Genomic DNA, 12,876 nt, shown 5'->3' with positions numbered 1-12,876 from the left:
ATGCGGGTACCTCTAGCTGCTAATTTTAACAATAGGCCTTAAAATCGTCTACTCCAATAAGGAAAGGATTGTTAGATACCGGGCTGGAAACTTCTGTTCTTTTTGTCTGCTCCAAACACATACTAGGAAGCGGGTAGAAGATGCTTGTAATTTTCTAAATCCATGAAAACACTAACCATGTCCTTGCTAACATTTTCTTAGTAGCTTTTGCATAGTTTCTTCTCTGCTAACCAGCTGGTGCACTACATGTGGTGGATGTGGTTACGGAGTGCTCCTATTCTTACATCAAACTTGAAAAGTTTTCTGGATACCCTGCCCTCCCCCCCCCAGTTTGTACAGGCCACCACCTCGAGTAAGGCAGCATTTCCTCAGGGGCTGCGCTCTGGAGAAGGATTCAAATTGGGGGTTGGTTGCAGGCAGAGAAACACTGGGGGGGGGGGTGGAGGTCATACCCCAGAGCCTCTGCCAGCTCTTCTCCTCTCAGTGCTCCAGAGCGAAGGGGGGATTTGAACGGTGGGTGTGTGCAGTGACAGATTGTGCAGAGTGTGCGCTGAGACTCCTTTTGCCTACCTAAGCTTAGAAGAAAGTCAAAGCTGGTACATGTGAAAGAACTCGCTTCCAGCCCTACCTTAGAGTTAACACAGAGCACATCTTGTTTTCTGCGTAGCCTTAGACTCTAGTTCTTCACCACCCTCATCTTTGTGCTCACTCTCACAGTATTTTCCAGCTTCATGAGCTGCTGTTCATCCACTGAGCCACGATACTGGGAAGGTACATGCTCATGACCTGCCCCAGCTGCAAGGCAGCACAATGAAAGAACGGATGCCAAGTCATAGTACTGAGCAGATGAAGAGCGTGCACCTCCAGGCACTGTAGGCTGCATTCAGCCCCTGTTAAGCTGCTGTACCCTAACTGCGCGCTGTCCTCCCTAGCAGGGCTCAGGAGCACAGGCTCTATACGCAGCTGTACACAGATGTGCTGCCTAGATAGCTATTAAAAGTTGTAACTAAGGGCCCATAATGTCCACTGACAACGCCTCAGGTGGTAGACAGTCTTTCTGACTGTGCAAATTAGATAAATCTGACTCTTGGCAAGGGGATGCCTGTTCATCTTACCAGGGCAGATTTTCACCTCTCCTATTCTAAAACCTAAGGTGTTAGCTGAGTCTCTAAATTAAAGCAGTACCTCAGCTGGAAACATTTTGAAACCCACATGCAGTATTTTGTAGGTTGCAAGCCACTGAAATCTTCAGATCCCACTGAAAGGCAAGTCTCCTTGGACCCATAGGTCACTTTGCTGCTCTCAACAGTGCTGCCCTTAGTCCTTTCATACCACATGTTCTTCTTCCACCAGATGGCCCAGAAGAAGCCCCATCCAGGTTGTATGTTAACTCGCTCTCCACCCCCTTATGTTGCAACATGTCAGTAGTCATCAGAGGAGAAGGGTAAATAGCATTAACATCAGGGACAGATGCAAATATTTAGCTTCTCAGAACACTGCTCTGAATACTCTGTATGCAGCCGCCAGTGAGCAGTTTTTGCCCTCCTTAATCTGACCTTGAAAACAGAGCATAGTCTTTTCTCTGTTCCAGAGAACAGTCACATCTCCTTTGAGCTTTGGGAAACTTTCTTCCACCCGAAACACTGTTACAGCTCATGGTTGGATTGTTCCCTGGAGGTCTGAAATAAAATGATCTTAGCAAACCACAACTGTAAAGCTCTTTGGGAAACTTGCCCCGTCTGCATCAAATGATTCTTAAACAGCTAATGGCACAGACTTTGGCAAGTTACCGCAATGCTAAGCACTCTTCATTCTGTTAACTTGCTGTCTTCTGCTTAAGTGGCTTCAGTGGCTAGCAAAGAAAGGCTGGCTTTGGAGAAGGCAACAACTTCATTGCCTGCTGCTCCTGTGCTTCACCAGTTGAAGTTGCAGGGAGCCTTAGCAGGGGAAAAGAGTGAAGGTGAGAATTCCCTGTTAGTATCCGCAGTGTCGCTGGCCAAGTGATCTTTGTCACAGTTACCATAGCTGCCTCGTTGCTGCTGGTTCACAAGAGCAGAAATAGTTGAGTTCATAAGCAGGCATCCATCCCACCTGGCCTTGAGTGGGTAAAGTGCTAGGCCCTGCGCTCATCACAAGCTAGGGTGTCCTGGGTAGGCGCTTTGTTCGTTATCTCTTCTGGCCCGGTGCCCCCAGCCACTCTGAGCATCACTGCAGCCAGAAACTAGCAGTTCAGAGCTGCGCAGCCCTTTGTCACATCCTTGCCAAAGCAGAGGCTCCTAGTTTTGCCCTGCGCGCTCCCCCAGTCTTCAGCAGGTTTGCAAAAGAACTGCATTCTCTCATTTCCAGTTCAGAGGGTGCTTTAGTTTAACCTGCTGTCCCGCAGGCTCTGATGTGAGAGGTGAGCCCAGCCTTAGCGCTGGTGGCTCCGGCTCCATTGGAAGGGACCCTCTCGCTTCTCAGTTTCCTTCGGTGGTTTTGCCCTGTGCATCGCCAGGCGATTCCTGACTCCCTGGAGCATGGAGCAGGTACTAGATGGCGCACACGGCCCAGGCTGGGCACCAGCCCTTCCTCAGCCGAGCCCATTCTCCTCATGCTCCTCCGACAGCCGGAGGCTCTACCCACCTGTAATCTCTGGCAGGGTGACCCTCGTGCGCCCTTCCCCTGCTGTGACAAGCCGGCCACTGCTCAAGGCTCGGCCCAGGGCAGGACTGAAGTGCAAAGGCCATCCTGCAAGGGTGCAGCTGAGCAGCAGCTCTGCTCTGTGCCCGTTCTCTGGCCACCTCTCACTAGAATTATCTGTGACTCGTCTCTTGGCTCTGTGCATGCAGCAGACTTCCCCGTGGCTCAGTGGGGCCTTGGGAGAGGAAGGCAGACCTGCTGTAGCGGAGTGAATCCACGTTGAGGGCAGGTAGTCACCCGGGTATTCCCAAAGGGATATACCGGCCTTCCCCTTGAGATGAAATGTGGCTTTCCTGCTGGGAAGAGCAAATGGCTACTCGTTCCTTCTGAGGCTTGCAGTAGCACACAAGCAGCTGAAACTACACTTGTCCCCTAAGCACTGAAGACCCAGTGATGTGACTGGCATAGGCAGTGTGTCCCTGGCGTGCTTCTCCCCATTTGGTTCTGAGCACTGCAGCAAGCATTCTTCCTTCCCGTTTACTCTGGATTATCTAACGCTCCCTGTTTTTGGAGTACTCCCATCAGTCTCTTATAAAATGTGCTCCTGCTTGTTGCAGATACTTGGCAAATAGGTCAAAAAGGCACACTCTGGCAATGACCAACCCTACAGCTGAAATCCCTCCAGACTTGCAGAGGCAGCTAGGACAGCAGTCCTTCCGACCCCGGGCTTGGGCTCCACACCTGGTACCCGATCAGCACCGGTGAGTAATGGCACCGGCCGTTCGGGCAGCTTTGCGCCAGGAAACCTGCTCAGATGTCATCTGGAATGGAGCACTGAGGACATCCCGCTTGGCAGGGAGGGGTGAGGAGGAGGAACAACTCCAAAGAGCAGACCCACAGAGCAGAGGGTGTCTTGACCGCACTGGGGACGCTGGAGTTCTGCGCTGGCATGGGCTCCGTGCCTGCAAATAGAGGCAACACAGGGGCAGGAACCAGCTGGCTCTTCCCCTCCAGTCCCGTTTTTGGGGCTGGACGTGATTTGCCAGAGTGGCTGCTGTCACATAAGGGTTGGGAATAAGCTATTCATTTTAGAGGAAAGCTTTTCTCTGTTGTAATGGTAGGTGTCAAGCTAGCAGTAGATAGCAGATTTTCTACAGAACATTTTTGGAGGCAGATGCAGGCAAAAGCTGCACCAAGAGTCATCTACAACCAGAGCTTAAAAACCTCACTGTTCTGCACCAGAGTTGTGTGTTTTGACTGCAGAGTCTCTTTGCAAAGCTCCTCAAGAGTCATTTTATTTCTGATCCGAACCCCTGCTGGGAATGATGTGGGGAGAGGAAGCTGGGGTGGGAAGAAAATCACAATGTCTGGGAAGGAGGGAACCAATGCAGATTTGGATCTAAACACACTCAAAATGTGTGGGTGGGGCACTCCGGATGGAGAGAGGTGTTAATTTGACACGCAGTCCTTGGTTAGCAGCAGCAAACTGGAGATGCTAATGCCACAGAGGGAGCTTAAAACCTGTGCTCTGAACCTCTCAGCGCTGAGAGCGCAAAGCAGCTGCAAACTGCAGAGTTTGCTGCCTGTTGGTCTCGACTGTTGAGAAAGCAGTCACCTACCAGGCCAGGTTGGTGCTCCTGTTCAATCTTTCAGCCAGCTCATGCTGGCAAGCTTGACAAAGCGCTTTTTATTGTAGCCAGATACCTGCTGAGCTGAGCACTGATGTAATCAGCAGAGACAGGTGAACTCTGAGCAGACTGAGACAGTGCTAGTGCCACGCTGGAACTCCGGAAAACCAAGATAAGCACCTCTCTCCCCTGAAGTTACTCCCTCACAAAGGTGCTTGGGGGATGGGAAGAGCAGGAGGGGAAAGATTTCTAGGGTCACAGAAAAGCTTGATAGGAGGAGTGCAGCTTGCAAAACAACCAGAATGTGCTGTGTCCTGCTTTAACGATTGCTTCAAATTGGAAAGGTAAGCTGGGTCACTCATGCACTGCAGGAGTTGATTTTTTACAAGATTGTTAAAACACACTTGCCCTGTAAATATGTTGGTGTCACCTCTGCCTCTTGGCTTTGGAGTCCTGTTTTGTTGCATCACGGACAGGGTGGTATCTGCTCATTCCACCCTCGGTGTCGTAACGTGCTGTAAGCCTGCCTCATGTTTTACCTGGGAAATCACAGACACTTCATCTGACCGTGGCCTAAACAGGTTGCCCCGTGTTGTGTCCAGGACGCGTATGGTACAGAAACCATTAGCTGTCTTGTGTCATCACCTAACTAGACCTCAGTTATTGAGTGGCAGGTGGGTTTTATTTTAGCACCTAACGTATTTTAAGCCATCTTCTTATGTAGCACCTGGTTTTAGTCACGATAACGTAGTATCTGAAAGCAGAATTGAAGTACTGTGATTGTACAAGGCAGTACAGTTGTTTGGCCCTGGCCCCGTGGGTTTGGGAACCTCAGTGTAATTTTATCTGTGGCTTCTGCTTTCCATCAATACAACAGGAGATCAGGATAAGGATAATGCATGGGATGGCATCAAAAGGCAGGGGCACAGCTCTGTCCTTGGAAGAAAGTTGTGTGTAAGCTATAGAAACTGAAGTACATCCCGCTAAGGCAGACCAAGTGACACGAACTGAACCCAGTGTGCTGGAAATGGTCCAGCATCAGTCACCTTCTGACAAGGGGGAGCCTCTCCGGGAGAAATCGTATCACTTCGTGGAACAGGCTTCAGTAAAGACCTGCATTCAGAGTCACCATGGCAGTAACTTGCCTGCAGTAATGTGGTTCAGGCCCACACCAGTGTGCAGCTAGACGGGCTCCTGTTGGGTTTAGTGCCAGGATGTCAGAGATGCTGTAAAGACCATGTCTCCATGACCTTCTCACAGACAAAGGCTGCTGTTGGAGCCTGTACCATTAAGTATTGTTTGCTGGGTTTTATAGATTGCATTTGCACAGAAACTGTTAGGGCAGGCAGAGAAACCTGATCCTATTTGTTGTAAGGCACCTTGCAACATGTGTATGGAAGGTTAGCTTTGCTCATGATGATGCAGGTTGCACCAAATGGCAGGGCAGGAGCTTAGCACTTTACTTTGATAATGGGGAGCCCCAACTTGGGGAGAAAAAAGCTCCTGAAAAAAATCTGGCTCCCTCTGATGGTGAAGAAGAAACCCCATTGTGAAGGGAAAGTGCTTGTAGTGCCTTGGACACAGTTGCCTTGATACTGGCTATGTCTGCTTTTCAAACGCACCAGTTCTGATTGCCCAGTGCCGAGCATCCAGGCAACTGGGAGACTCTGTATATGAAGCGACAGCTTGGTTAATGCATTAGAAAGATATCCCCTACTGTGCAGAGTTACGTTCCTGCCCTCTCTTTTTAATTCAGTGCATCTCTAAGCACGGGTTCCAGCCCCCCTTCCTCCTCAGAGGCTGCAGAACGTATCAGGCTCCTTTCTCCATGTGCCCCTCCTGTTTTCCACAGGCATCAGATGTAGTCAGGAGCCCTGGGGAGCTGGAAGGCTCAGGAAGTGGCTACTGAAGAGGTGAATTTTAGATTTTTAGGATGCTGAATGGTTTCTGTAAACCTTTTCCCTCTAAGGGATAGATGCATCTGTATGGATGGACAATGAGTTGCTGCCCACCTGGAATCTGGTTTGTGGCTGAGTAGTCTCCAACCTTAAAACACATTTATCTGCCCAGGCACCAAGGATACTTGGTAATCCTGTTTCCTGTTCACGGTGATGATGGCACTTTATTTCTTGATCTAAAGCATGGTGAGTGCTTTGGGTGAGTGGGCAGGTAGAACTTGGCATGGCTGGTGTAAATTAAATGTCTCTGTACTGGAGTTTGTTTTTTTAGCTGGCATCACTAACACACTTCCCCATGTGTTCAGTTCTATTTACAAGGACTCAAATACTCTGCACCTCCCCACTGAACGCTTCTCCCCGGTTCGGCGCTTCTCGGATGGTGCTGCCAGCATCCAGGCTTTCAAAGCCCACCTGGAGAAGATGGGCAATAACAGCAGCATCAAACAGCTTCAGCAGGTAAAAGAGAGGGGTGGGAGTCCTCAAAAGAGCCTCTACAAGGGCTTTTTATTGTCTCAGACTTGCTGCTTCAGGAAACAAAAGGTGAAATCTGTATCGCTAGTGGTTGTGCACATGCAGTGGTGGCTTTCCAGCCAAGGAGCTGTTCCCCCTCTGTCCATCTGCAGCAACCCTGCTGGGTATCCTCTAAACGTACGTGCTGTTCACCTGTAGGCTGGGAACCTCGGGGGCTTCCACCCACCTTTTTCTGGGCAGCAAACTACATGCTGTGCCCACATGTGGGCTGTTATGCCTGCCCTCGCGGGTCCCACCAGCACTGTCAGGCTGCGGCTGCTGCTCTCCTGTACTTCCTGCAGCAGCAAAGTTTTGGGGCTGTTCCAGGGTGTCCTGGGAAAAGGCCAGAGTTTGGAGTGTATTGTATACAGTTATTCCCTACACAGCCAGTGCACGTCTTATCAATGGCTTGAGCGGGATTTGGCCCCAGGACAGGACTTTCACCTTGTGACACGGTAGAAATATGATATGCTCTTTTCACCTTGAAGTTGTTATTACTAGAGCTTTGTGCTTGCATTTTTAAGGGAAGGCAATGGTACCAGCTTGGTGTCACGTGCACCCATTTCTTTTCTGTTGTCTGAGGTTTGAGGTAGCCATGTTATTACACACCTGATTATGTCAAATTAAATGGATGAGGCTTTCTTTACTGGCTTTTTCAGATGGGTAGGCTTCAGAGAGTGTTTTTTTGTACAGCAAGTGTGCCATGCCCAAAAAGGTCACTTACAGGGTGCGTTGGATTCGTTACAGGAGTGCGAGCAGCTTCAGAAGATGTATGGTGGGCACATGGATGAGAGGACGCTGGAGAAGACGCAGCAGCAGCACATGTTGTACCAGCAGGAGCAGCACCATCAGATTCTTCATCAGCAGATTCAGGTACTGGAGCCTGAGCCAGACCTTCTGAAGTCTTCCTTGTGTTTTCCTGCATTGCTGCGGATACAACTACTGAGCAGGTCCTGGTGGGATTGAGGAGGGTAGATTGCTCGGCTTGTTGTAAGCCTGAAGGACTTCAGCAGTGATGTTTGCACAGCTGCTGTGACAGCCAGAGCTGCAGTCAGGGACTGAGTATTTGGTGAATCTGGATATGTCCTACTTCACCAATCAGTGTTTTCTAAATTTACTAGTTGAGACATTATTGATTGCAAATACTTCTTGTTTTCTTCCGGTGCCTGGTTCAGGACTGTATCCGGCCACCCCAGCCATCTCCCCCCTTGCAAGCTCCATGTGAAAACCAGCCAGCTCTGCTCACTCACCAGCTTCAGAGGTAAAGAAATGGCTCAAGTAATGCTCTGGGGAATGGGTTTTACTCTTACTCAACCTTGGGGATGAGCTAACACAGTTAGAGTCCAGGGCCAGGTTGCAAGTGTATAAAGTGAGAATGGCACTCCATTCCCAGGTGAACGTGCCCAGTCCTTTTAGCTGGATTCTGTCGGAAGGACTTTTAGAAGCAGAGAAACATGATTCAAAGGCACAAATCTGCTTTGAGCAGATGATTGACAGTTCTGCCTTTTCACCGGCTTGAAAATGCATTACCTTCAGTAGCCGGTTTCTCTCCTGCTTTCTACTTAGAGCTGCTGCTGGACATCTCACACCTTTTCAGGCTTTTGGTTAGATAGCCGTCCTTGGCTTCAGCACCCTGAGTTGTAGATGGGGCAGGCTGAATGATGGGCAAGGAGAAAGGAAGGTTTCTCACCGGCCCCAGCAAGTCAGGAGGCGAGCCTGCAGTGTCCTCGTCCCCGGGTTTCTGTTGCAACCACCAGGTTATGCTCACTATGTGTGTGACTGAGGCAAGTCAGGTGGCTCTCAGAAGAGAAGCCAAGCTCTAAAGAGCTTGGGATCCCAAACAAGGGCTTTATGGTGTTTATTGAAAACAAGAGAAGCGCAGCATTTGGCATCAGCTCTCACAGTTGAAAAGGCATCTTAATGAGGAACGGGCATGACGAAAAGGTGCTTTTTTCCCTGCGTAGGTTACGGATTCAGCCATCCAGCCCGCCCCCGAACCACCCTAATAACCATCTCTTCAGGCAACCAAACAGCAGCCCACCTCCTGTAAGCAGCAGTGTGCTCCAGCCCCACGGTAAGCGCTGACAGTTTACTGAGCCATCTGCGCTCCTCTGGGCAGGCCGCTTGGCAGAACCGTATGGTCCTATCAAACCTCCGGGGAAAAGAATGTGTGGGGGTGCTGGGGGCTTCGGTTCCCCCCTGCGGCCTCATCCTTGTGCCGTTTGCTGATGATGTAAAAGATTCTCCATCTGGCAGCAAGGGCTGGTGTTATCGAGAGCTTGTGTGGAGCTGCCAGCTGGAATGTGCTGTTGGGTTTCTTGTCATAAGATCCTTACTTATCGCTCCCGGGGGTGGGGAGGAAGGGCTGATATTCTCGGGTTTATGCAAATCACTGTCAACTCCGCTTTGTTTCTCTTTCTGTGCAAGGGGCTCTAGCTGTGACCTTTGCACGCTGGCACAGTGTGACAGAGCGGTCGGGAGTAGTGCTCCTCTCGCCACCCACAGACACATACTGGGACTCCCAGTGTGGCCCAAAGGAGCAGCAGCTCCCGCGTGGGGCAGATCTCACTCCCAAGCCTTGCTGCAGGCTGGCGCGGGTGCTGAGGGTCTTTGTTCCTTGTAGGTGCCGCCTCCCAGTCTCAGTTCCAAGGCATGCCATCCCACAACACAATCTTCCCGCAGTCTGGTAACTGTTCCCCTCCCCCAAACATGGGGCTGACGTGCCTGGGCCTGCAGCAGCAGTCGCAGCCTCAGCAGGTCACTATCCAAGTGCAGGAGCCCACCGACCTGGTCAGCAACAACCTCCTGCAAGGGGCCTCTGTGGCTGGGCAGGGCATGTCCTCCCACACACGGGGCTTGCCCATCAGCCCCAGCGCCAACCAGATCCAGATGCAGCACCGTGCTAACCTGATGGCCTCCCTCACCTACGGCCACAGGCAGCTGTCCAAGCAGCTCAGTGCCGACAGCGCCGAGTCGCACAGGTAAGGCCGCCGGCCTTCTCTGCACTGCTTCCCTAAGCTGGGAGCAGGGATGAAGAAGAGGGGGCGGGTATCTCTCGGGCCGAGACGTGGTTTCCTCGCCAGCCCGGGGCTGTGCTGCACTGGTTTCGGGGAGCAAGCTGTGTCTCCCCGCCCCTGGGCAGCAGCTCCTGAGCCAGGTCAGAGCTCTGAAAGTCTGCAGGACTGCTGTATCGCGTGGCTTAGGGAGCATCTCCTGCCCAGGAGCAGCTCTGTCTGCCTCCTGACCCAAGAGGGCAGCCCGGCACGCCTGGCTGAGCCAGAGCTGCTGCAGTGCACTAACTTGTTCTCTTCTGTTCTTTGCAGTCTGAACGTGAACAGGTATCCCCCCGCCAACTATGACCAGGTGCACTTACACCCCCACCTGTTCCCAGAGCAGCCTCGCGTTTCCCCCAGCAACTACAGCCCATCGGGAGGAGTTGGGTTTCCTCCAGCTCAGCAAGCTCTGAAAGTCCCACAGCTTGACCAGTATCCCAGTTTCCCTCAAAACGCACATCAGCAACAGCAGCACTACACTGCATCGGCACTACAGCAAGCACTGTTGTCTCCAACGCCTCCTGACTACAGCCGACACCAGCAGGTACCGCACATCCTCCAGGGACTGCTTTCTCCCCGGCACTCGCTCACGGGGCACACGGACATGCGGCTGCCCCAGGCAGAATTTGCACAGCTCATCAAACGGCGGCAACAACAGCAGCAGCAGCAAGAATTTCAAGAGTTGTTCAGGCATATGAGCCAAGGGGATGCTGGGAACATGGGCACCAGCATGGGACAGAACCTCTCGGAGCGCCAGTCGTTGTCTTTGCCTTATCAGAGTGCTGACACGTACCACCCACAGAACAGCCCCCAGCACCTCTTAAAAATCAGGGCGCAAGAATGTATCCAGCAGGTACCCGCGTCAGTGCCACCGCACGGATATGTACACCAGCCAGCCCTGTTCCATTCGGAGAGCATGGAGGAGGACTGCACGTGCGAGGGTGCCAGGGACAGCTTTCCAGACAGTAAGAGTTCAAACACATTGACCAAAGGTTGCCACGAGACCCCTCTGCTTGTAAATGCAGGAGGGCATGGGGACCCAGAATCTTTGCTAGGAACTGCTAATCACGCGCAGGAGTTGGGGACGCATCAATACAGACATCAGCCCGCTGCTGGATTCAGTAGGAATAAGGTGCCCAGCAGAGGTAAGGCTTCCTGCTGCTCGCGTGGACAAAACGCTCTTCCGTGCTGGCTGCGTGCCGCTTGCCTTCCTGCCGGAGGACACTGTCTCTACCCAGCACGGCAGGGGTTTCGTGACATATTTTGCATAGCACAGAATTACCTAGATTCTTTTTGGCTTTGGGGGCCTTAAGTAAATTGCAGGCATAGTCTCTCTCATCAACAGCATTAAATAAGAAGGGGACCCGATCGGCTGCTTCTCTTTGGAATTTGACCTACTTCCGCAGGCAGGTGAAGACCAGGTCCCAGAGTACTGCCATGTTTTCAGGGATGCTGTGTACTGTTGACGTTTTTATTCTCATTGGTGATGTTCCCCATCCTGTGTAAACAACGGGCTAGAAACAGTTAAGTTACTAGCGCAGCCCCAACTGCAGCAGTGTGTCCCTTCTCTTCAGAACAGACCCTTGAGTCCTGGTATTGCTAAAGCTTCCACAAACGCGCACAGTAAGAGTGGTGGTAAATGTCTTGCGGCTAGGGCCGCCTTGCAGGAGCTCCTCTGGCGCTTTGGGAAGCAGCAGCAAGACTCTAGCCCTGCTTGAACCAGAAGGGCTTGATTCTGAAGAAAGTGAGTTTAAACTTGAGTCCCAAGACCTTTTCTGCTAGTTGGAAGCAGTTACGCCTTTGCTCCTTGGTGACTGTGTTGGCAGCAGTGTGCTGTAAGAGAAATTCCTGCCTGAGCTGTAATTACAGGCCTTCTCTGTATGAAAAACACACCATCTTACACCCTTGCTAAGAGGGCTTTGAAGAGAGGCTTTCCAGGCTGAGCTGGGTGGATCAGTATTCAGTGCAGGACTGAGTTGTGCTGGTCCGAAGCCATTGGCTTGCCCTTGGCACAGAGGACCCTACTGCGGAGGAGCAGTGTCCCGGGCACAGGAGGCACAGCTTTGTTTGGGGACACAGCACGGGTTTGTTGGGAAAGTACTGGGTTGGAACAGACTGGCTCGGAGGGCAGAGCGGGCACGCCAAGCCCTGGCCCCCCAGAGCGCGGGCGGGGGGTAGGGACAAGGCATGGCTTTTCCAAAGTTTTCTTAAATTGTGGGTTACTGATGTGTTTGTCTCAGACCTCAATTCCCCTGCCGTGCTTGAAGAACAAAAGGGAAGAATCACCCCAGGTTAGGCAAAGTTTGGAAACTCTGGAGGTGCATTTTGTACCAAATCAAGAGTTTGCATCTTAATATCGTAGACCATTAGATGAACAACAGAATTTCATGAAGTCGGAAGCTATATTTCTGCCCCTGTACTGATGGTGCTAGAACCGGTTACACAAGGGAAAAGGACTTTAGACTACAAGACTTTGTAAATGAGTAAAAGCAAGTAAATGTTTACAAATAGAATTGTGTAAGCCCTTCTGGCAGTGCTGTTTGGATGCTCACGTAGTAAACTATGTCCTGAGATACAACCGCTCGCACTGCTTTCCTCCTGGCTTCGATAACCCACTTGGAATCAGGCCTGTGCTGCTTTGGTTCCAGGCAGAGTTGACATGTAAGCAGCCTAGGTACCCTTTCCTACAATTAAATCCTACGAAACTCCAGTGGACGTGCCAGTAGCACGCTGGCGCTTCACTCGCTCACGTGTAGCGCAGCCCCAGCATTCCCAAGTGCGCTGTGCAAGGCACAGAGGGCTGACCGGGGAGACTTGCCCCAGCCAAGCATGGCTCCTCTCCCTGAGTGCTGGTGCTGACGGCTGGGCTTTCTCAGCCACATCCCTGGGTTTTCCCATTATTTTCCCTATACTGTGTTACGAGGCCACAGCCTCTCTTGGCGCAGGGGCGGGGGGTGGTATCTTCTCTTCTGCCCAGCTCACCAAACGTATTTTCCTTAGAGCAGAGCATACCTTTGCAGTGGTTCGGGAGTATTTGTGCCTTCCGAGGGAGCGTGTTGACCCTGATCAAAAGGCTCTGGCTTTTATGTTGAGCATCTGCCGGAGATG

The 12,876-nt window shown here is 51.6% G+C and overlaps 1 protein-coding gene across 3 annotated transcripts in view; it reads left to right on the top strand.

Annotated features, from left to right (window-relative positions):
* SIK3 (SIK family kinase 3) overlaps window positions 1–12,876 on the top strand; it is a 92,235-nt gene that overhangs the window by 73,629 nt on the left and 5,730 nt on the right. For 2 of the 3 annotated variants that reach the window (XM_030022371.2, XM_030022373.2), the window contains exons 15-21: window positions 3,237–3,380; window positions 6,511–6,661; window positions 7,463–7,588; window positions 7,891–7,976; window positions 8,680–8,789; window positions 9,339–9,696; window positions 10,039–10,913. In XM_030022371.2, the coding sequence (XP_029878231.1) occupies window positions 3,237–3,380; window positions 6,511–6,661; window positions 7,463–7,588; window positions 7,891–7,976; window positions 8,680–8,789; window positions 9,339–9,696; window positions 10,039–10,913 (1,850 nt within the window). The remainder of the gene's footprint in view (window positions 1–3,236; window positions 3,381–6,510; window positions 6,662–7,462; window positions 7,589–7,890; window positions 7,977–8,679; window positions 8,790–9,338; window positions 9,697–10,038; window positions 10,914–12,876) is intronic. The other variant, XM_030022372.2, reaches the window with a different exon arrangement.

This window comes from Aquila chrysaetos, chromosome 8, assembly GCF_900496995.4.
Source record: "Aquila chrysaetos chrysaetos chromosome 8, bAquChr1.4, whole genome shotgun sequence".
Taxonomy (NCBI): domain Eukaryota; kingdom Metazoa; phylum Chordata; class Aves; order Accipitriformes; family Accipitridae; genus Aquila; species Aquila chrysaetos.
Note: the sequence above shows the minus strand (reverse complement) of the source record. Positions and strands in the feature narration are given on the sequence as shown.